The 23479-nt window shown below is 35.7% G+C and overlaps 1 protein-coding gene and 1 non-coding gene across 2 annotated transcripts in view; both read right to left on the minus strand.

Moving 5' to 3' along the window:
• Positions 1-23479, minus strand: part of MKX (mohawk homeobox) — a 63839-nt gene that overhangs the window by 30750 nt on the left and 9610 nt on the right. Inside the window, exon 4 of the mRNA XM_049777804.1 lies at positions 22529-22864. Coding sequence (XP_049633761.1) covers positions 22529-22864 — 336 coding nt within the window. The remainder of the gene's footprint in view (positions 1-22528; positions 22865-23479) is intronic.
• Positions 15976-16082, minus strand: LOC126015208 (U6 spliceosomal RNA). The gene has a single exon (XR_007498096.1). It is a non-coding gene; the product is annotated as a U6 spliceosomal RNA (small nuclear RNA).

A 23479-nucleotide genomic window follows, 5' to 3' on the forward strand; every position in this document is an offset into this window, starting at 1 on the left:
ATGATCAGTGAGCACTGTCCTTGATGTGGAAATTGAGGGAATTACTGGGGTGCAAGGCTCTCTCCTTCATTTTTGTTGAATGTTCTAGAAAACACAGTATGGGAATATGCTTTCAGAGAGTTTGGGTGTTCTGACATTTGAAAAAGGGCGTCTATTCTATATCTTAATCAACGGGATGAAGAACAACAAAACAGGGAACATATGTGTGGATTGGAGACACCACCCATAAGCTGAATGCATTTTTCAAGAAAACATCATGCCATATGCTTTGAAGACAGAATCCTTGGGCATCGTTAGAAATCTTCAGAAAGATCCAAACTTCCACAGCATGGATTCAAGTGTCCCAGGGAAATCTATTTAGAGCTAGCAAGATCAAAGTCACTCCTGCTGCCATCTGTATTACACAGAAATGTGATGGGAACTAAAGATGGTGAGGGGATTGGAGGTCTATTTTTCTGGAGAAGGACTCAGAAAAAAATCTGTTTTTCAAAGTCAGTTTGGATTTTCATGAGCCAGGTTTTCAAAGCAGTCCATATTTAAAAGTAGGAAGAGCTCTAAATAAGTTAAGCGTTGCTGCATTGGAGACTCCAACTCTGTAAATGACTTTTTATTTTGAGTACACTTAACCAGGATGGAAAGCACCGTAAAATTGAGTGGAAAGAGGCTGAACAAGTTGCTGAGAGACTCAACTTCTCTTTTTGGCTCTGCCATCAAGCACTTGTGCGTCAGTGGGTCACTCCCTCCTAGCCTGGGAGAAGGCGGAATAATTATCCTTATTTTTACCTCACAGAGTTGTCATGAGGATCAACTAAAATAACAGATGTGCACTCATTTTCTACAGTAAATACAATAGCACGATCTATTATTAGATCTCATCTGGCCCTAGGTTCGATAACCTCACATCAGAATGGTGAGTACAAAAATGACCTTAGTAAAAATATTTTTTACAATTCAATCATGGGTAGTATCCCGACTCTTGCCACAGTAAACAACGACACTCTGCTATAAAGGTTATTTTTATCACTTACCCAATGTTTGGCATTTCACTGTGTTCTAAGTTTCACTCTCCAACTTCTCTTTTGTGAGTCTTCCTACCTACTGCCTGGCTCTTCAGTAGGTGAGTACAGCAGATTTACAAAAAGGCAAAAGAGGCTTTGCTTGCTCTTTCTGTGCCTGGCAACTGGCATGACATTTGATCATACACAGAGATTAAGTCATTCATGAGCTGAGCCCAAGGGGAGGAACAACTCCAAAATAACAACCAGCCCTGCTGGTACTACAACATCCAGACATTCACAGTCACTGCTGCTACAGTTATAATTTGTAGTCTGTCTGGCACTGAGAAATCGAACTGAATTCTCTGTGGTTTAAATAAAAATGTATCTACAGCAGCTTGGAGCCATGTTTTAAAATGTTCCATGTTATTTTAGTTCAAGGACAGGCTTTTTAAATAAAAAGAGAGTGGTGGCTTTAATTATAGATTAAAAGTGAAAGTCTTTTTTTAAAAACAGAAATGATATTGTGCCCCAGTTTTTAAGAAGGTATATTATATTCAAAAACATTAATACTCCTAATGAAGCAATCTTTATTAGAGGACAGGAAGATCAAAATCAGAGTGTACACTAACATAAAGACAACAATTTTTGTGGTCTCCAAAGTATGATAGTCACAGTTTATCTACTTGGTATTGTACTTCCAGTAAATTTCAGTTACATTTTCTGATCAGATTGCAATATTTTAATATGCATTCTCTGCTGACACAATGGCATAAAAACTAGCTGATATTGTTGTCCTATCTTAAATTTAAGAGGATAAACCCCAGTATTTTAGAATCTAAATTTAGGAAGCAAAGAAATTACTTACACTGTTCATTGAACAATGAAAAAAAAAAAAAGGACTCACAGCCGGATTATTTTCAATGACAGTGTTACATTCTCTTTAAGACTTGATTTAGTATAAAACTGTGGAGTTCAAGACATTATTTTGTGTAAACGGATATAGAGTGGTCAAAGCAGACGTCTTAGATTACTGCTCCAGCAGGGGCAGCAATTGAAAACCTACACTCACGCCACTCAAGCGTACTGCCCCTTCTATTATCAGCTTTCTAGGGCACTTCAGGATGCTACCAGAGGAATTTGACTGCAGTCCTGCCTATTTGCTCAACAAGCTGATGCTCCTTTCATAAGAATAAACTCCCTCCCATATAAAGACTTGTTTTTGCTCTGTTGCAATTGTTTTATCTATATTTTCACAATTTGGATTCATAGTTCTCAGGACTATTTTACATTTGCCTCTCTTAGGACAATGCTAAGTCTTTGAATATACTCTTCTCCCCCACAAAGCTGCTGTATGGTCCCTCCAGGGATTTTAGGGCTGGGATGGCTATTCTTTACTGTCCTGTAGAGAAAATGCCATCCTCATGGCATCATCTTCAGACTCAAATGCCTACACAGAACTCTGAGAAAAGAAAACAATGAAATAAGTTCTAGATTGAAGACAGTTTTCACAAATAGTTATCACAGAACCATATGGCTAATTATTTTTATAAATATTTTATTGCTATTTAATGCAGGTAACATTGTTTTACAAGACAGTATGTATTAGGAGTAAAATTTCAAACATTTTCTAAATATATTAACAACATTACTGCCACCACTATGTTACCAGTATCCTTCCATCACAATTCATTAAACACCTTTTCTATTGTATTTTTCCCCTACACTATAACCTTGGACAGACCTTAATTGTCTGGACTGTTGAAAGAATTAGCATAGCCCAAAATAGTCATGAAGTTCCTGTAAGACTCCCACTTTCAAGCTCTTAGAAATGTACAAGTTCTACTTTCCAAATATCCTGTGGGAAATGTGATAATCATGGTGTCCAATGCTTAGCATGACTGAAAGGATCAAAGAAAGACACATGAAGTGTTCAGAAGAGTGCTTGCCTCTTCAAGTACTCAATAATTAAATGTCCTGATTATTGTCATTAGTATGCCATCCTAGAAACTATTTTCACAGGCTCTTTTCATCACGTCATGATAACACCTATGCTGAGATAAAGGCAGCTTATCGACAGCTTTAGTTTGAGATACTGAGAGACCATTAACCCTGGAGGACTTAAGGATCTTGCAGAGAACATACTGTACTGGCTGGGATTGAGTGGAGCAAGGTAGAGGTTCCAGGGAATAGGTGGAAAGGAACTCAGATATCAAGTTTTTAGCAAAGGAAGTGAAAGAATCTTTCCAAGAAAATCTACCATCTTTGTAACTTACCTCAGGTTTAGGAAAAAGTCAAATATAAGCATAGTTTTAGAATCAAACAGATCTGAGTTTGAATCTTGGTTTTGAAATTTCACAAATTCTGTGTTTGTTTCCTCATTCTTAAAGCTGTTTCTACATTTATGTAGAAATTATGTAATTATGTAATTAAAGCAGATATAGGTAAAGACCTATGCTAAATATATATAAGCATCAGTTGTATCATATATAGTTGTTATTTACTGTGATAACTATTCACTTATATCATCAGGGATTATCTAATCATTTATCAGAAAAAAATCACTGCTTATTACTAAATGTTATCTGCAACGGCAAACCTCATGTTATAACAAAGAAATATTAAGCAGATAAGAAAATAAAAATTAAGAAAATAGTATAAAAATTATGGGAAAATATTTTTTCTCATATGCAAATATGTAAATTCAACTAATTTATTTAGATAAGATTTGATTAAAATTTACAGATTAGCCATACAAAAACCATTGAAAGCAGCAGATCTTATTATCTTTTATAATTTCAAGATCAACTCTTTATTAGTTTTGTTTTTTTTTTTGTTTGTTTTTGGCCACACTCAGCAGCACTCAGGGGTTAGTTCCTCCTGCTTTGTGCTCAGAAATTACTCCTAGCTGGCTTGGGAGACCATATGAAATGTCAGGGATCAAACCCAGGTAGGCCGTATACAAGGCAAATACCCCTCCATCTGTGGTGTCATTCTGGCCCCCACATGTTTAGATGTTGTTCATTGTCTAAACATTTGAGGTTAAATGGGTAAAACCTCACTGAAATCATGCTGTTCAATGATCTCTCTGGGATGGGCAGGATTTTACCCCCAATTTTCCCTCTGGTGTCAAATCTGTGAATATGTATATTGCATATAAAGAGAGACTCTGTTGATAGAGTTAAGACTGACAATCACTTGACCTTAAAATAGAGAAATTATACTGGATTATCTGGGTGGGCCTATTATAATAGCATGAGCCTTAAATGTAGAGGGGGGAAAGGGAGGGAAGAGAATTGTGAAGTACACAATTTTCCAGTTATTGCTGATGTACAATACTATATCATAGGGCCAGAAAGAAGGGAATGGGAATATCTGCCCCACCACCATAGGTAATGAATTTGTGATAATAAGTATGTAATAAGTTTGTGACTGGGTTCTTGTTAAGTGTCATTCTGTGTGCCTGGCAACTTAATGTCATCTTGATGACTCTATAAACAGAAAGTCCATTCATGTGACGCCAGCTTTCTCACCTTCAAAACTGTGAGATAACATAGGGTATGTTTTATGTTAAATTTGTGATGATTTACTATGGACCAAAAGAGACAGACTATAGAAATAAAGACTTTTCTTTGACATGATCATAATCTGTCATGGTTAATTAGAGAAACAACATTCCATTTCTGATGACAGCATGCAAGCCATGTTTGTGACATATCTGACATTTTCCTATTTTTGTTATAAGGGCCACTCTATTATTTCCTTAGATTAAGTCCTTGACTATGCTTCTGAGTATGTCTCACAGAGGGTAGATGGGTCACTGGAAAGAAAAGATCCTTCAAATGCTTCTATCATAATATGATACAATGATTGATGAAAAGTTAGGTCTGGAAATTTGCGGCTCAACACTGTTTACCCAATAGTCAGATGTAACTACTAATATATGTGTTAAGCTCTTGATCTCATCCAGATGATTCCAGCAACTCTACAAAGGTACCAAAGCCTTTGAGATACAGTTCCGATGAGACCGGATTCAATAGCAAAAAAGTAAGCAATGCAGACTGGCAATGTGAAATATACAATGAAAGAGGGTACCGAGACCAGAAAGATACTGGGAACAGAGACAAATTTAAAAATTCATTACTGTATAAATAGCGCGGCTTCCACATGCTGACAGCTGGACAATCAAATACATCCCTAAGGGAAGAAAAAAACATAAGAAAGTATTTTGTGGTGAGCCCACCATTTCCCATAGACAGAGAAGCCTGGTGTCCTATTCAGTTTGCAAACTGCAACCAAACCAAGAGGGAATCAACAAAGACAGAGAGAGCACTTTACTATTAAAGGGGGAAGAGAGAAAGGAAAGAAAGGTAGACATGAAAATGTTGAGATAAAAAGATGCTGAGATGTTATAAATATAAATAAAATATTCAAACATTTTATTTTTTGTAATATCTTTATTTAAGCACCATGATTACAAGTATGTTTTAAGTTGGGTTTTAGTCATAAAAAAGAACACCCCCCCTCACCAGTGCAACATTTCCACCACCAATGTCCCCCCACCCCCGACCTCCCCATCCCCATCTGTATTCAAGATAGGCATTCTATTTCTCACTCACTACCACTGTCATGATCGTTGTTAGCGCAGTTATTTCTCTAATGTAAATTTTATTATATACTTAAGTTGAAAGGACACAGTGTTCTTTCCTTTGAAAACTAATAATCCTTTTCTTGACACAATACTTTTAATTTTGATGTATAGGTTTATCTACATTTGTATTATTAAAGTAACCTAGGTCTGGGAGGGTTAACAAAAATGAAGAAGAATCAGCAGCATACACTATTTAATGTTCCATTAATTGATAATTTGGTTTGAAGGAAGATTGGCAAAAAGGAATGGAATTCTTAGCTCCTTGTTTTTACTTAAAATCCCCAACAGCATTCACTTAAACAAAGGACTTAAATTTTCCACTGGAAGAATGAAAAAAAAAAATTAGATCTGCCACATGTTTAAGTACAAAATAAGAAAAATTATTTGCATTTTAATCACATTTCAAAAGTGTAGTATTTTTAGGTAAAACAACTGCCAGGTACCACTATATTGTATTATAATAATTAGAGACACTTTTAGTTAGCTAAATTATATTTAACTTGCTATTTCAAGCACTGTAGATTGGAAAGTCTTACCCATCATAAAGTGTAATATTTATGTTCATAAAATCTATCAGAAATTTTCCAGGAGTTTCCATACTTCTGTACACAATTATCCCTTACTGTTTCTTTGATATGCAGAATCTATGCGTAATTCTGAACGTGTGTGCAAGTTCCCCCTAGCAACCATCAGAACAAAGAAAACACCCCTGATGCTAATATCTACTAAAAAGCCACAGTAATAATTTCCTTTGAGATAAGGTGCAAAATAAGTTTTACTTCTCCCATCAATTTAAATTTGTAAATTTAAAGACAAATCAATGCCTTGCCCTGTTGGAAATCACCAAAGGCTGGATCATCAAATCAGAAAGCTAAGAGACTTACAAAAATGCAACACACATGCTATCAGGGCTAGGGGAAGTTGAAACAGAGAACTGCAACTCAAACCAGATGACAGAGAAAGCTGCTTTTCCTAACAGGTACAGAAGGTACAAGTCACAGACAGTAGGTCCTGAAAAACCTGCAAGGTTACTGGTAAGAGGCTAGAGTTAGAAGAGTTAGACTGCATCTTTCCTGAGTCTATAGTCCTCTTAGCCCAGGATACATTTGCTTCAAACATTCTTTAAACAATTGAGAAAATCTGTAGAAGCCATAGGCCATGAAGAGAAGAGGTCTGGTTGACTTATGATCTCTGAAGTGGCCGAGGCTTACTGTTAACATGCTCTTGGCATATAAAAATAAGATACAAGGGCAGGAGAGATAATATATAGAGTAAGGTGCCTATCATACAAGCAGATGGCCAAGGTTTAATCCCTGCCACTCCATATGATCACCGAAGCCCCATCATCAGTGATCTTGAGTCCAGAGACAGTTGTGATCCCTGAGCACAATAGGGAATCTCCCAATATTAAAAAAGTATGATACAAAAATTATTTTAAAAAATTAAAAAAAAGACCAATTAATAGAAGGGATGAGAAAGCACTTAAGACAAAATGATTAGAAGGTAAAGTAGAGAAAAATGTTCATAAAATAAAGACAAGTTAAAGAAACAATGTGAGGAACAGAAGACAACTAAAGAAATCCTAGACCACGATATTGTCATAGGCTAATACATTTCAAATCTTTTATTTGGGGGGGGGTTGGCTCACACCCAGCAGCGCTCAGGGGTCCTCCTGGCTCTACGCTCAGAAGTTACTCCTGGCAGGCTCGGGGGACCATATGGGATGCAGGAATTCAAATCACCGTCCTTCTCACCCCACCTCCATGCTATGTGAAAAGCTAATTTGTACTTCATTTAAAATTTTCCAGATTAAAAAACTAAAAAAAAAAAAGAAAAAAAGAAGGAAAGGTTGAAAAGAAGGAAGGAAGGAAGGAAGGAAGGAAGGAAGGAAGGAAGGAAGGAAGGAAGGAAGGAAGGAAGGAAGGAAGGAAGGAAGGAAGGAAGGAAGGAAGGAAGGAAGGAAGGAAGGAAGGAAAGCATGAAGGAAGGGAGGGAAGGAGGGAGGGAGGGAGGGAGGGAGGGAAGGAGGGGGGGTGGGAAGAAGAGAAGAAGAAAGGGAGGGAGGAAAAAAGACTTTCTAGATCAGTTCATCAAGCTACCATAACTCTAATACCAAAATTGTGCAAGGAGAGCATTAGAGGAAAATAAACAGTAGACAAAAGTTACTAAATAAAATGCTAGTACATCTGAATCTAGAAATACATTAAATTAAAATGATGCACACACACACACACACACACAGGAAAAAGACTTCCTCCTAACAATAAAAGACTGTTCAACATAAGAAAACTGATTCTATATAAAAGGATTAAAGAGGACAACTACATTTATTTTGAAATGGTGGGATTTGGGTTAGGTGATAGCTCAGGCAGAACTTGGCTTCAAGCCCTGGCATCCACCATCCCTCCACTCCGAGACCACAATGGTAGCCCTGTGCCAAAGCTGTACCATATCTCTGTCTAAACACTGAAAGGTTTGTTGCAGATGGCTGCTTATCAACAGGAAGAATCATGAATCATTTTTGCATTTCTAGGACACATCTCCACCACCACCACTGGCCAACTGAGGAAGCATTTGATAAATAGAATAGAATAAAATAGTTATTGAGGTGTATTTGAGGGGTGGAGGAAAAATTATTTTGGGGGATGTTGGGAAAGTTGGACAACACCAGTGGTGCTCAGGGCTTACTCCTGGTTCTGTACTCAGGGATCATTCCTGGCTGTGCTCAGGGAACCATCTATGGCACAGAGAAAGAACTGGGGTTGCTATATGCAAGGCAGAAAGCTTACCCCATACTAAATATATCTTCAGGGTGGAAAAATCTTATCAATATAGGATTGGATGGAGAATCATTTATGTTCTAAAGTGTCTATTATAAACCTTCAGTAAACATTATTTCCCCCTAAAAATTATAGCATTATTCTTACCATAATTCTTACCATAATACCATAATACCATAACTGCTATTATTTAATGTGGACAATGCATTGTAGTAATTGGAAGGAGAGAAAAACAAAATGAAAGGGAAAAACGCATAAAGTAGTTTCTATATAAAAGTCACAAGCTGTATACACTTAATTTGATTAAGAATAAACAACATACAATATAATTCCTACACTTCTGTGTAATTTTAAAAGTGGAGCAGCTAAGAACTGGTCTATAATAGAAACAACAAAATCAAACTAAAATACTTACAAATTTATGTAACAGAAATGTGCAAAACCTAACTAAAGAATAGTGTAAAAATGCATTGAGTGGCTGAAGCAATAGAACAGTGGGTAAGGCAGTTGCCTTGCAAACAGTCAACTTAAATCAATTTCAGGCTTCCCATATGGTACATATGTATCATCAGGAGTAATTCTTGAGAACATAGCCAGGAGAAATTTCTGAGAAGTGCCAGGTATGGCCCCCAAAACAAACATTAAAAACCTTAGCAGAGGATCAGAATACAGAAAGCTCCTAAATGAGAAGATCGAATACAACAAGATTAAAAATATTCTCCCAATCTGTAAATTTGGTGCTCTCCCAAATTAACTACCAAATAAAATCTTTACATAGAACTTACCAAATTTATTCCAAAATTTAATTTTAAAGGTAAATTCAAGACCCTAGATGAAAATATTTGAAACAACTTGCAAGTAGCTATACCCTGTTATACATAAAAATGTACAATAAAGCACTCAGAGCAACAATGTGCTACTGATTTAGAAACTGTTTTTAATTTGATTGGAATCCAATATCTTCTAGAAAGAGACACCCATAAAGAAGTATTTGATAGAGGTAGTAGTTGTTCAAGTAATAAAAGGTGGAAGTACTCTAAATTGTGTAGAATAACTGGTCATTAATTTTTTTTGGGGGGGTGGAGAAAGTCAAGAGATCTTTATCTCCTGTGATTTATTTAAAAATTAGATTGTGAATATATAAATGCACAACTGAAATGATGAAGTAAGTGAAAAATACAATTAAAAATAATCTTATGATATGTTTTCCTACAATGATACAAACCCAGAGAATGCTGACTGGTTTAATCACAGCCACTCTCCTAACCCCCGCCTCCAGTTCTGGGCACCTTCTAATCCTCCATAGTCAGGTCCTGGACCTGCCACGAGGGGGCTCCCTGAGTCCTTGTCCCTGATATTCCTTTGCAATGTTCCTCCCCTGTTGCTTAGAATCCAAATTTTGTTTTCAACAGACATAATATGAAATTTAACCTGGACTTTCTATAAACTGTGGGCTTCCTTCTCTCCTCTGTATTTCGCATAAGTTGTCTTATTGTATAAGGTACTTATGAATAATCTTGTCGAGTGGCCTTATTTTATAGCTAAAATTTTTATATTTTTATATTAAATATTTTCATAATAAAGGGCCATGCCTTTAAACACAACTGCTAGCGTTTCAGGCAGACTAAAAATTTAAAACAATTTTTCTGCACTTTGCACCTTTTATCTTCCTGTAGCCTGAATCTTCAGGCTCGACTTGAGATCAAGTAAAGAGGTTAAGTGGAGAGAAAATTTGGTCCCTGCAGTCATTGAAGCAGCAGGTTTAACTGCAGGTAAAATTTAAAACTTGAATTGCTTCAACAGAATGTCTCTCCAGGCTGTTAGACTATCATTTTAATTAAAGCTCTTGGGATAAGGTGAGGCCAAACAGAACATGTACAAATCATTGGCCTTTATGATGCTTCCCTGACTTTCTATTAGTATTTCACAGTTTGGGTGTATGTTAGGAGGGTAGAGATTAGAAATGGTGTTTGGGGGTTGGTAATATGTCGTGAAATCCTAAAATTGAAGGTTTTTATATTATCCTAATGAGAGGAAAGTTATTTTAACCATAAACTCAATTTTACTGCTTCAATCAGAGTAACCATGAAACAGTCCTTAAGCACTCTTAAAGACAGTTGAGAATTACTATTCCAAATTGATTTATGTTTATTCTTTCTGAAAAGCACCTTTTAGGGAAATAACATATATTAAAAGTCTAAAAGCAAAAGCACACAGGTTAGATAACCCAGGAGTCCAGGGATTATAAATCATTCTGAATTGGTGTCATATTTCTGCAAAAATCTAAAATAATGAAGCTCAGGAGACACAGTAAAAAGTAAAACAAGACCAACTGTACTTCTCATTGTTGAAGAACATTCTTGATGCAACGGGATAGACTTAGCAATTTAGAAGAGAAATACAGGAGGAAAAAAATACAGCAACCAAGACTAAGAAAAACGAAAAATGAAAACCAAGGGCCCTCAATCTTAGTTTGCAAATTAGGGACAGTTGTGAGGATCTCAGGCAGCCACAATATCTGACCCAACTAGCTTCATGCTGGGCAAAAGACATCACAGCAAAGGCACTTGGCACCGAGCAACTTCTGGATCGGGATTTTACGTTTAGAAATGTAAGACCCAGTAACATTTAAGGAATTCTCACCCTTGCCAGTAATCTTTTTGCCCCGAATCCATGTGACAAATGATCCTGAATAATACTTAGCCTTTTAGGCATCTGCTCTCTAAATCAGTGCAGAAACTGGAAGGCGAGATTCTGAATTTTGGCCCTTGGTAAAAGGGTACATTTTAGTGTCATAATGACAATATTGGCAGAACAGGGCATTCTTAGTTGAAATGTCTCTGCCATACTGAGAGCTTTGTCCGCCATAACCTGAGCTTGGCGCCATCGAAGGCACTGGAAGTTCTGAATTTTAAATGTGCAGGCAACTATGTAGGGACTTAAAGAACAAACTGTTTCTTGGAAATCTCACTTTGCTTTATGAATGGTTGCTTCTGCCCACCTTTCCATGCTTTAAAAGCTTTTCACCTGACTTTTCCATAGAAATTTGACAGAACCATAATGTCCTTCTCTATGCCACGGTTTTAAACACTTTTCCTCTTTCTGGAAATGAGCCCTGATCAAAGTTAGAACTTTTTTTTTTTTTTTTTATGAACAACACTTAAGAGTATTTTTCACTATAGTGCCATCACTAAGATGCTGTCCAAATCATTGAGTCAGAGAAGTCTGAAAGTTCTTTATAGGCTCATCTAGTGCAGAGACTACCTTGAGCCAGTGCAAAAGGGGACTTTGATTTGGAAGCACTTCATTGACCTACCAATTGGGGAAAATAGTGTTTGACTCCTTCATCTATCTGGAAAGAGTCAAACTCAAACCACTTTCTAATCATTATCACTCAAGCTTCTTTTTTTGAGAAACTTCAGATAATGACTCCAAGTATATATATATACTCAAAGTATATGTTTATATCCAATATATCCATAGAGCAGAAAATGGACACCACATTTCATATTTAAAACCATGCTTCTTAGTCATGGCTCCATTTCTATTACTGTTCCTACTCACTTTTTTTTATCACATTTAACTGAAAAAAGAAGGGAGTCCTCAAATTTCACCAAAGAAAGTTGGTGAAACAGTGAATAAAATTATTATTTTGCTTCCTCAAAACTCCCCATTACAAATGATAGCATTTCTCGTAGGAAACAAGGACTCAAGCTTTCAAAGTTTATAAGTACCAAAATTCTGGACTAGAAGAAAACACGTATTTATCCTGAGTAAAAATTTTGTTACATCAACAAGTCAAATTTGACACAGAAAAAAAAATACTTGTTTAATTTTAGAAACAAAGTAAGGGCACAGAAAGGAAAAACTAACTATAACAAACCAAAAAAGGAAAAAAAGAAACCACTTCCACATTCATTAAATAGAATGTCTTGTTATTTTCACAGGCAGTAAAACCTTTCTGACATCCTTTTCAGGGCCAGATTGGAGAGGTGTCAATGGATCTTATTTGGGACTCTGGTGTGTAAAGATTGAAAAAAAAAAAAAAAAAAACCTCAGTAAATTTCAAATTAGTGTGAGTTATACACCTCTATTTCTTATATATAGAAGGGGGGAAGGTTCTTTGATGCCAGCTCTGTGTTTGGCTTTAATTTTTATGACTTATTTAGAAACCTTAGGGAATGAAAAAAAGAGTCTTAATGGAAATAGTCACACAGTCTTAAATATAGTGACATGAACAAGAATTTGTATGAAATTGTACCCGGATATGAGTGACTATGCCAGCATGTCTGCAGTGCAGAGTACCTGAAAATTAATCACAATGAACCAGATAAATCGACAATCTGTCCAAACAGAAAGGACATCTCAGCAATTCATGTTGGTAGACTTGGATTTAAAAGGAAAATATGTAAAATGCACAATAGTTTTACACATGAACAAGAAAATGTAAACATTATAGACTTTCTCCAATTCTTTCATATGATTAAAAGTCATTCTTCTAAAATTGAAAATGGTCAACTTAGCACTGAGGATGTAGCAGAAGATTTGACCTAAATCTGTAGGTTGTTTTCTGGACCTATAGGGGATCTGAGGGCCTCACATGCAAAATAAATTCTTTACCACTGACCCACATCCCAAACTCCCAAATATATTCTTTCTTAAGTCCCATGTACAAAGTTCTGAACTAGATAGATACAGGCAATAAATATAATTATTCAATGAGGTGAACTTCATGAAATCTCTATTTGTTGTTGTTACTATTATGCATTATACCACAGTAGATTTCCTTTAAACTACTCGACCTTTTCCATTTATCATGCATACATTTTCCTGAAAGTCACTTCTTTACTTGAAAAATAGATTGAGTTTCATTTTATATCTTACAATTTTATTTTAAACCTTTTATGCATCTTGGAGTTTTAGATTTCATTTATCCCCTCTGGTTTTACCATTTTTGCATTTACCTCCCCTCTTCCCTCCACCCCACTTTTAAACTTATTCAGGGCCCTTTTCTTTCTTTTGTCAGTTTCATAAACAGAGATCACTGTATGCATATGAGACTTAAGATGTTCTTATGACTGAAGAAGCAGACAGATGACATCATTACACACAAATTCATTAGAAAATATGGCTATTGGAAAGCATGATACCTCAAAAAACTGTATACTAAAAAAAGAACTATGGAACAAATATGTAAAAGACACTGGATTGAGTGCTTAGGGAACTATTCATGTAAATAGAATACCACCTCTGGTCCTTACAGTTTTTAACACATTCAAGGCAGTGAGCATCAGCATAAGGAGAATACAGTTGTATTTCAGAAACAGTTGTCTACATTTACACAAATACAAAATCAGTGTTGCTAACTCCCTTAGATGACACATAAAAGGAAAGGATGAACAGGGATTAAACACACACACACATACACACACACACACACACACACACACACACACACACACCAGCCCCCTGCCAAATGGTTAAATTTCTTACTGAAGGTGCTGCGTACTTTCAAATTTATTTGTAAGTCACATTGTTATAAGGGTCTCTAAGTCTCAGGACCTATAAGATTGGTTTTCCAGGCTCCCACATGATGCTAAATAATGAAGAAATATGAATGAAAGACTACCTCTGAGGAGCCAACAAATTTCCTGTGCCAATATTTTTTCTTTTATTCTGTTTCTGTCAGATATTACTCTTTCCATTTTTAACAGCATATAACCCCTGAGGCAATTTCATTTCAACTTTGCAAATGAATCTCTAAGGACAATTTAATTTCAATAAATCAAGCCCACATGAATTTTAGGAATCACTGATCTGACTCTTTTGCCACCACTGTCACTGACATATGTCTATGATGTTCAAAATAATACTTTACAAGTTTTTGATTTGTTTATTTGTTTTTGAGATTAAACATAACTTTATTGTTTTTGTTAGTTTGGTTCTTTTAATTATGAGAACAAAGATGCAAAGAAAGAGGACAAGGTAAAGTTACAGTGGTAAGACAATCACCTGTGATTTGTTTATTAAGGCACCATAATTTACAAAGCTATTCATAAGTTGAGTTTTAGGCATACAATGTCTCTGACATCTTCAGTATCAACATCATCTCATTAGTGTTCCTTATATCCTCCTACCCTACAGCCTGCCTCTTTAACAGGCCCATTTTAAAGTTTGTTCTAGTTTATTCCTAGGGATATGCCCAAGGAAGACAAAAATACGATTCAAAAATTCCTTCCTCACATCTATATTTATTGCAGCGCTATTTACAATAGCCAGATACTGGAAACAACTAAGATGTCCTTCAACAGATGAATGGCTAAAGAAACTGTGGTACATATACACAATGGAATATTATGCAGCCATCAGGAGAGATGAAATCATGAAATTTTCCTATATGTGGATGTACATGAAATCTATTATGCTGAGTGAAATAAGTCAGAGGGAGATAGACACAGAATAGTCTCACTCATCTATGAGCTTTAAGAAAAATTAAGGACATTGTTGTTATAATATTCAGAGACAATAGAAATGAGACTCAGAAGGACCAGCTCACAATATGAAGCTCACCACAAAGAGTAGTGAGTGCAGTTCGGGAAATAACTACACTAACAACTTCCATGACTATCTTAATTTGTGAGAAAAGTAAAGTAAAAGTAAAAGTAAAAGTAAAGTAAAAGCAGACAGGGGTTGAGAAGGAGAGGGGGCATTGGTGGTGGGAATGTTGCACTGGTGAAGATGGGTGTTCTGTTTATGACTGAAACACAACTACAATCATACTTGTAATTATGGTGCTTAAGTAAATATTTTATATAATAAAAAATTGTTTGTTTTTGCAGTTGAGGTCTGCTCTGAGTGTTAGTGGCTCAATTGTTTTGATTTATAAAGATATCATGCCTCAATTTTTTTTTAATTCAGAGTAACCCAGAATTACCCAGAGGTCAGAATTTGACAGCTTTGAAATAAGTGATTAGGGAAAGTCCCTTTCTTGAAAGGCAATAGAACAAGTTTCTCCCTTGGTCAAATGAGTTAAGGGAGAGTCTAGGATGTGCTAGTTACTGACTTGAGAAAGTGAAAAGGCTCATAAAAAGCAATGGGAAGTGGAAACTTAGAATGAAGGTGCTGAGGCACACCCCAGGGTCTATGTCTAATGTTAGTTAGGACAAGTAAAGATTCTCTATTTTAAAATAATTACCCAAATGTCTATCTAAATTTTGACTTAGAGCAGAATACTCCATTCCCAGATGACCCTTGATAGTTTAGATATTCACTTTGTAAAGACAAAAGAGGGAAAATGGAAACAGCTTTTTAAGTACCCATTAAATGTCACTAACTGTGCTGGGGATGGACAGTTTCATTATTTTCTGCTGCAGTATATCAACAATCATTAGCATGCCAGGAAAAGCATGTCTGGAATAACCCAAAATGGCAAAACTCAATTCTTTTTCTTAAAAAAAAAAAAAACAAAGTGATCACTGGCTCCTCAAGACCATCCTGTCCCTTGAATATGCATCTGTCTCTCACTGGCCTGTCTCTGTTTTTTTTTTTTTTCAATATGGAATGCTTCACGAATTTGCATGTCATCCTTTTTCAGGGGCCATGCTAATCTTCTCTGTATTGTTCCAATTTTAGTACATGTGCTGCTGAAGTGAGCACTTGTCTTTGTTTCTTAGCTTTCTTATTCCCACTCTGGAGAAATGTGTGTTTTCTTGTGAACACATATTTCCACCCCCCTCTCTCTACACCACACATTTCTAGCAGTTTTGGTTCAATAAAATTACTTTCACACACACCAACACCAAAACCCAAACAAAGACAAAATAAAACAAAACAAAGAAGCAGAGGGGGGCCGAAGCAGTGGCACAGCAGTAGGGTGTTTGCCTTGCACGCGCTAACCTAGGACAGATCCCCAGCATCCCATATGGTCCCCCAAGGCAGGAGCAATTTCTGAGCACATAGCCAGGAGTAACCTCTGAGTACAGACAGATGTAGCTCCAAAGTTGAATAAATAAATAAAAACAAAAAAACAATGATGTGACAAGTACAGAAAATACAATTAAAAAAGTATCCAAAAATGGACTTGCTAGTTACCAAAATCCCAAGAAAAATATTAATATTCATATCCTTAAGAGCTGGCTCCTGTGAAAGTTTATCTTAGTAGCCATGAGGCTTATTTTAAGTAACCCCAGATACAAAATCTAAAATGGGTGAGACCTATAAATATTGGGGCCATTACTCATTGTACCAAAGGCCACATCGCTTTAATCTTCTGCTTCATTTCTCTAAGGTTTCTCTGATGAGCTGCTTAGCACCAAGTGCGTGGAGGAAGCTGGTTCACTAGCACAATGTGTGTGTGACATGTAGAGTAATGCACATAAACGCACTGTATTTCAGGACTGTGAGCGCATTCATCCAAAGAGATGGCATTTGAAATAAAAATGAAATCCCAGGGAGCGGGATTATAGTTCAATGGGCTGGAGCACATGCTTTTTGCATGGTGAAACTTCAGTGTCAATTCCAACACTGCATGACCCCCAGAGAACTGGTAAGGAAGTATCCCATGAGCATCACCCAAATGTGCTCTATAAATCAAAATTAAAAAAAAAAAACTTTTAATCCCAGATTTCTCCCTGGTTTATTGAAATTTATAGCTACTTTCCTACCAATAATGTTAGCTTAAAATTGTAAAATTTAAAGTATAAAAGGACATAAGTAGGGAGAAAGAAAGAGCAAGGGAGAGGCAGAGGGAGAAGAGACAGAGAGAAAGAGACACAGAGACACAAAGAGATCTTTCCCCTTGAGGGGATCATAAGGGGCAAAGGAAAAAAATGTTTGGAAGTGGCATTTAACTTTTCTTCTGCACCTGAACTGTCTGCTTCCTGGAGCTTCTTTTCTTCAGTAACTAAAATCTTTAGTTCTCTCATTTTGCTTTAACTGGGGAAATACTTGTCACCTTGAATGCACCAAACAAATAACTTATTTTGTATCAGTCAAAATCTCCATTTCTTCAGCAGGAATCACACCCCAATTATATGCAGGGGAAATTAATCTGATTATCCACAATAATGTAAAAAGAGTACTCTTCCCCTATATATTTTGCTATATACTAAATCTGATATATGAAATGGGATTTTAGATAGTTCAACAAATGAAGTTAAAATATCCAGCCCTGGGACCAGAGAGATAGCATGAAAGATATGGCATTTGCCTTGCATGCAGAAGGATGGTGGTTCTAATCCTGGTATCCCATCTGGTCCCCCAAGCCTGCCAGGAGCGATTTCTGAGCATAGAGCCAGGAGTAACCCCTGAGCGCTGCTGGGTGTGACCCCAAAACCAAAAATAAAAATAAAAAATCCAGCCATCTGGGAGCAGTTTAAATTTATTAGTTATCCTGTTTGTAGAGCATTGTTTTTTTGTTTGTTTTTGTTCGGAGACCACCCCCAGTGGAGTCAGGGCTTACTCCTGGTTCTGCATTTAGGGATCACTCCTTGTGGGGCTCAAGAGGATCATATGGGGAACCAGAGATAGAACCTGAACTGACCATATGCAATACAATTACCCTACCCTCTGTACTATCTCTCCAGCCCAAAGCCCTGGATTATAACAGTAATTTGTAAATTGCCATTGGTAAACAAAAAAGAAAAAAAGGAACTTAAAAAAAATGTTCTCAGAAAGAATAGTAATTCACACGATTTATTTGAAGATTTGTCTGAGTTTTCTTCTCATCAGTGCACATCTTAGAAAGCATTTCTTTCTCCTTCAGCAAAGAAGGAAATTTAATAGGTTTGGTTTTAAGGGTCAATCAAATGCTAATCCAAGGTCAGAAAGCCTTCAATGATCCCAAGATGATGGACCAGATGGTGGTTGCAGCTGATCCCAGCTGGAGAATATGAGCTCAGATTAGACAGCAAAGGGTGGTGGATATTAAAGCCAGAGTCTTTAGTCTGATATCTCAAAAGAAGATCCACTTGGGCTTAGAGAGCTGGATGTCAGTTTGTAATAAAATATCTGAAAATTAGCAGCTGTTAACCTCACATTTTGTAAATGGATTGTAATAATAATTTAGATAACATTTCAACAGATGACAAGGAGGGACTACATTTTATCAGTATGCAGAAGCAATGACCTTTAGAAGTCTGATTAAGCCTAATTAATTGCTTCTGTCAGAAATGTTTTAACCAATTATTTCTCGAGATCCCACAGCCACGGTGCTCCAGCATGAGGTTGAAAATGGTTTATTACAGAGAAATGAAAAACAATTACAAAATCAACAAAAAACTGCTCGTATCTACTTTGACATGTCCAATAATATTTTCATTTAGAACTCCTACTCAGTAATATACTATGATTCTCCTCCATAATTTAACAGAAAGTGAAATGAAATTCAGCAAGACAATATTCCTCCATATACCAGCTCTTTCATTTGGCTTTATAAATTTTCCTGTAACAATTACATTTAGCTTTTTTATTTTCAAACATTTCATGAAATATGGGATAAATGGATGGGAAAAAAATGGACAAACCAGTAAATTGTATTTGAAAGTGATCTAGTATTGATAAAAAAATAAGAAATTAAAAGTTGAGGATAGCTTATTAATAAAGGTACATGCTAGCATGTGTGAATTCCTAGTTTGGGTTCCAGGCACCAAACACACATATATACACACACATTCATAATCTTTATTTCTGTAGAGCTGGCAAGGGGGAGGAGAGATGGCAAAGACATACTTAGCTGATGAAAGAAACAATCAAAGAAATTCAAAGAGCTCAGAATAAGTCTATTCCAGAGGAAAATAAAGCAGCAGCTTCAAAAATAATGACTGAAATCCCTTGTTCTGCACTTTCTCATGCTTGACACCCCAACTCAGTTTCATTGGTATTGATTTTCATTCAATTCCCACCCACCCAAGACAGTAGTTTACTTTTTGGGTCTGAAATTTAGCAGACCAATTTCTCATCCTTTTTTCTTTTGGTTAGTTGTGTGAACCATATATCCAGTGGTGCTCAGTGACCAATAAGACTACTCCTACTAGTACTTGGCTGTTATATATTATGGGGATCAAACTCAGGCATTTTATATGCAAAGCATGTGCTCACCATGGGTATAGATTCCTTGCTGTACCCACAAGTTTCCATTCACAAAATCAAAACATTTCATTCACTTTTTTAAAAATATGTTCACATATACACATACAAAAGCTAAATTTACTTGTCTGGACTGATTTTTCAATGCTTTTATAATTATAAAATAAAAGTAGAGTGTTCTTTTGGGGGGTAGTAGCCATATCCCGCAGTACTCAGGGTTTTACTCCTGGCTCTACGCTCAGAGATCACTCCTGGCAGGCTCAGAGAACCACATAGGGTACTGGGGATTGAACCTGGGTCAGCCACATTCAAGGCAAACACTTTACTCAGTATACTGTGACTCTGGTCCCTAAAAACCAATCAGTTTTTATTTAAAAATAAGATTTGGTCAATGAATAGCCTATAATGTACACTTGAAATGCATTAATAGAAATAAATGCCAAAATATTCAACTCTGATAATTATTAGTAATTTTCTCTGACTTTTATGTTTTGTCACCTCTGAAGAAAACATGCCTATTCAGCAGACTCACATACTGGGTAACATTCATAGCCAAAAGACCTGATTTTACTGTCCAGCACAAAGAAATGTGTTATAAAAATGTTTTAAAGAATCTCAATTTTCTTATCCCACAATACCTCAACAAAACTAGTTTTCATTTTCAAAAACTCTTTGTCTTTTTTGCCTAAATAAATTGTATTGTCATAATTGTATTCAGTATCTCTACAATTTTAAGTTGTTTTTCACATAACATTTCTTTATCCAGTTATGTTGTTTTGTTTTAAAAGCAGTGTCATAAATGAATATATTAATTTTCAAGCTATGCTATAAACTAATTTGAGAGTAGGATAAATTTTTTTTTTAGCTTGTTTTTGTGCTCAGGAGTAATTCCTGACTCTGTGTTAAGAGATCACTTCTGGTTGTTTAAATACCTTTCCAAGCCCCAATTTACATTTACATTTTTAAAAATATATATATTTCCCATATTTCTCTATGTTCTACAAAATGTATAAGGTCTATACATTAGTTGTTTCCTTAAAGTTTACAAGAAATTAAAATAATTTATTAAATTGTGTTTTAGGAACTTGGTTTGCTGAAAATTTTTTTTCCTAATAGTCACTTAAAAACTTAAATTCATTTACACTTTCAGTTAGGTAGATAAAACTAATCCATGTAATTGATATATATATATATGTATGTAAACATATAATATCAAAAATTATTCACAGGTCAGAGAGGTAGGAAGTAAAACGTGCCTTGCATGTAGTTAACCCTACTTCGAATCCCTAGCATGGCATATGGTCACCTGAGCACCACTAAGGGTCACTTCAGAGCACTGAGCCCAGTACTTCTGGCACCAAGTGTAACTGCCCAAACACAGAAAAAGAACAATTTTCTTTATATTTTATATTTATTGATTATATTGTTATTTATATTTATGGATAATATCCTTTCTCATTTCCTATTTGAACTTTCATCAACTGCTCTTGGAAATTTTCTATTATATACCAAATCAACTCAACTTAGTTTTCAGCTTTCCGTCTGATCTTTCTTTAACTTAATTTTTCAATTCATTGTATTTGAGTCACAATTTAATTTTTCTTCATAAGCTTATAAATTACTTCAATGTTCTGCTCTGGTCCTATTAGATGTTAAGTATAGAGTTTAAAGACTTTGTTACTGATAAAATATTGTGAATTTTGCAAGGCTGCTTTCACTGTTAGAGTTAAAAATGCAAAAAGCAAATGAGATTGAGTTGGACTTTAAAATGCACTGAGATTAAAAAAAAATTTTATTTAAACACCATGGTTACAAGTTATTCATACTACACTGAGATTTTTGACTCTTTGAATACATTAAAATAAAATTTATAATTTGAGTTTTAGATTTTTCTAAATAATCTGTATATATATTATATCAACAAAATTTAAATTCTCTTTTAAGGCATCATTATTACTAAGTTCCTTGATATTAAAATTAAAATCCAAATATAATACCATTTGTGTAATATTTAGCATAGGGTCTAGCCTCTAACTACTCAATGATTCATCAGTGTGTAGTAAAAACAGTAATAGTAGTCATTATCCTCCTGCCTCCTGTGTTACTCTGATATGAAGATTATGTGTTTGCAATCTAGACTTCATTATCTTTGAAAGCTGAACTAATTTCTAGTTACAACATTTATAACTATCACTTATTGGCATTTTTAAGGATCTGGAAAATATATGTCATGCACATTCTTTGTTCTAAAAATTTCTGTCCTAGAATGGGAGAGACAATCCAGAGGTTAAGGTGCTTGTTAGCATTTTACAAAGCCAACGCTAGTTTGATTCCCAAAACACAAAGAGTCCCCAGAGAGCTCCATGACCAGAGAATAAACAGGAGTGATCCATGAGAACTACCAGATGAGGCCCAACAAACCAAAACCAAAACCAAATCAAACTAGCACCAATAAAAAAGACAAAACTTACTCTAAATGTAATAAACTAAGCAAAAGTCTTGGAACTGAAGTCAAGATAGAGCATTTTACCAAACCCACTAAAATTCTTGACCAGGTAGAAATCTATCCACTATTTCTGGAAGAAAAATTGTCAAAGCTATTTAATAGCCTTATTTGTGCTCTCTAGAATTCAAAATAAAATTTCCAAAGCAATTTAAACTAGATCTACACTTTCCCTTCACAAAAGTCTTGGCATCTCTGCTAATTTGTTAATTAAAAGTTCATCTTACATGATTATTAATATTCAAATAATTTAAGAGAATAAAATGCAATTATCTATGTATCTCAATGAATGTTTATAGTTAAGGCAAAAAAATTTTATTCAGGATAAAAATTCTTTAAAGTATGCATTAGGAAGAAAATTTTCCCAAAACATCTTCTAACTGGCATATTTTGGTAAGTTAAAACAAAACTAGTTTTTAAGCTGAAAAAAATGTCTTTACAGTTGTCAAAACAAAATGCATCTACTGCAGTTTCAATTGCTTGAAACAAGGCAGTACAAGAAACACAGACTGACCTGTGCGGTAGACGAAGTTGCCTTCTGTCTCTGATGATGAGGGAGACACCAATTCTTCCTCAAATTCATTGGAGCTAAAAGATCCCGAATGGTTTCTTTGCCTCGTGTTTCCCATGATGGCAGCATTTGTAGCCATGACATGTCTCAAAGAGTCGTTAAGGTAACGGTTCAACAAGCTGCTTTTGTACTTTGGGGGTGACACATAGTCCTCGTTGGCCCTTGACTCTGGCCTCACTCCAGCTTTTATGACTGAGCTTTCACTTTTAATCACAGGATGGTGGACTGGATTATTATAACCCCCTTCATTCATGAGGTTTCTTGGAGGATTTTCTCCATCTAAGAGAGAAAAACATCACAAGGTAGTGTTTATATATAGCTGTTCACAACCACCCAACTGTCATATTTCAATGGTTATAAAATAAAATCCTAATAAATGGTACTTTAGGTGCCTAAAATTATCTTTTATATTGAGTCTAGTTTTTAGGTTAAGAAAAGTAGGAATCGGGGCCGGAGAGATAGCATGGAGGTAAGGCGTTTGCCTTTCATGCAGGAGGTCATCGGTTCAAATCCCGGAGCCCCATATGGTCCCCCGTGCCTGCCAGGAGCAATTTCTGAGCCTGGAGCCAGGAATAACCCCTGAGCACTGCCGGGTGTGACCCAAAAACCACAAAAAAAAAAAAAAAAAAGAAAAGTAGGAATCAATGTAATTTCTCCCTATGGAATTTTAATGAGTTTATTACAAAATTATTCTGACACATGATAACTATACAAACAAGAGAGAACAGTTTTAATTCTGCTGGTCATTTATATAGTTCTGTAAAAGTGAAATGAGTTCATGCAGTAAGAAAGAGCCACTCTGTCACCACTATGTTTTGTAGGATGAACCTGAAAATAGCAACTGAGGTGAACTTCTTATTATAGAAGCAAAGCCCCAAAAGCCCAATAAAAATA

Source organism: Suncus etruscus, chromosome 7 (genome assembly GCF_024139225.1).
Source record: "Suncus etruscus isolate mSunEtr1 chromosome 7, mSunEtr1.pri.cur, whole genome shotgun sequence".
Classification (NCBI taxonomy): Eukaryota; Metazoa; Chordata; class Mammalia; order Eulipotyphla; family Soricidae; genus Suncus; species Suncus etruscus.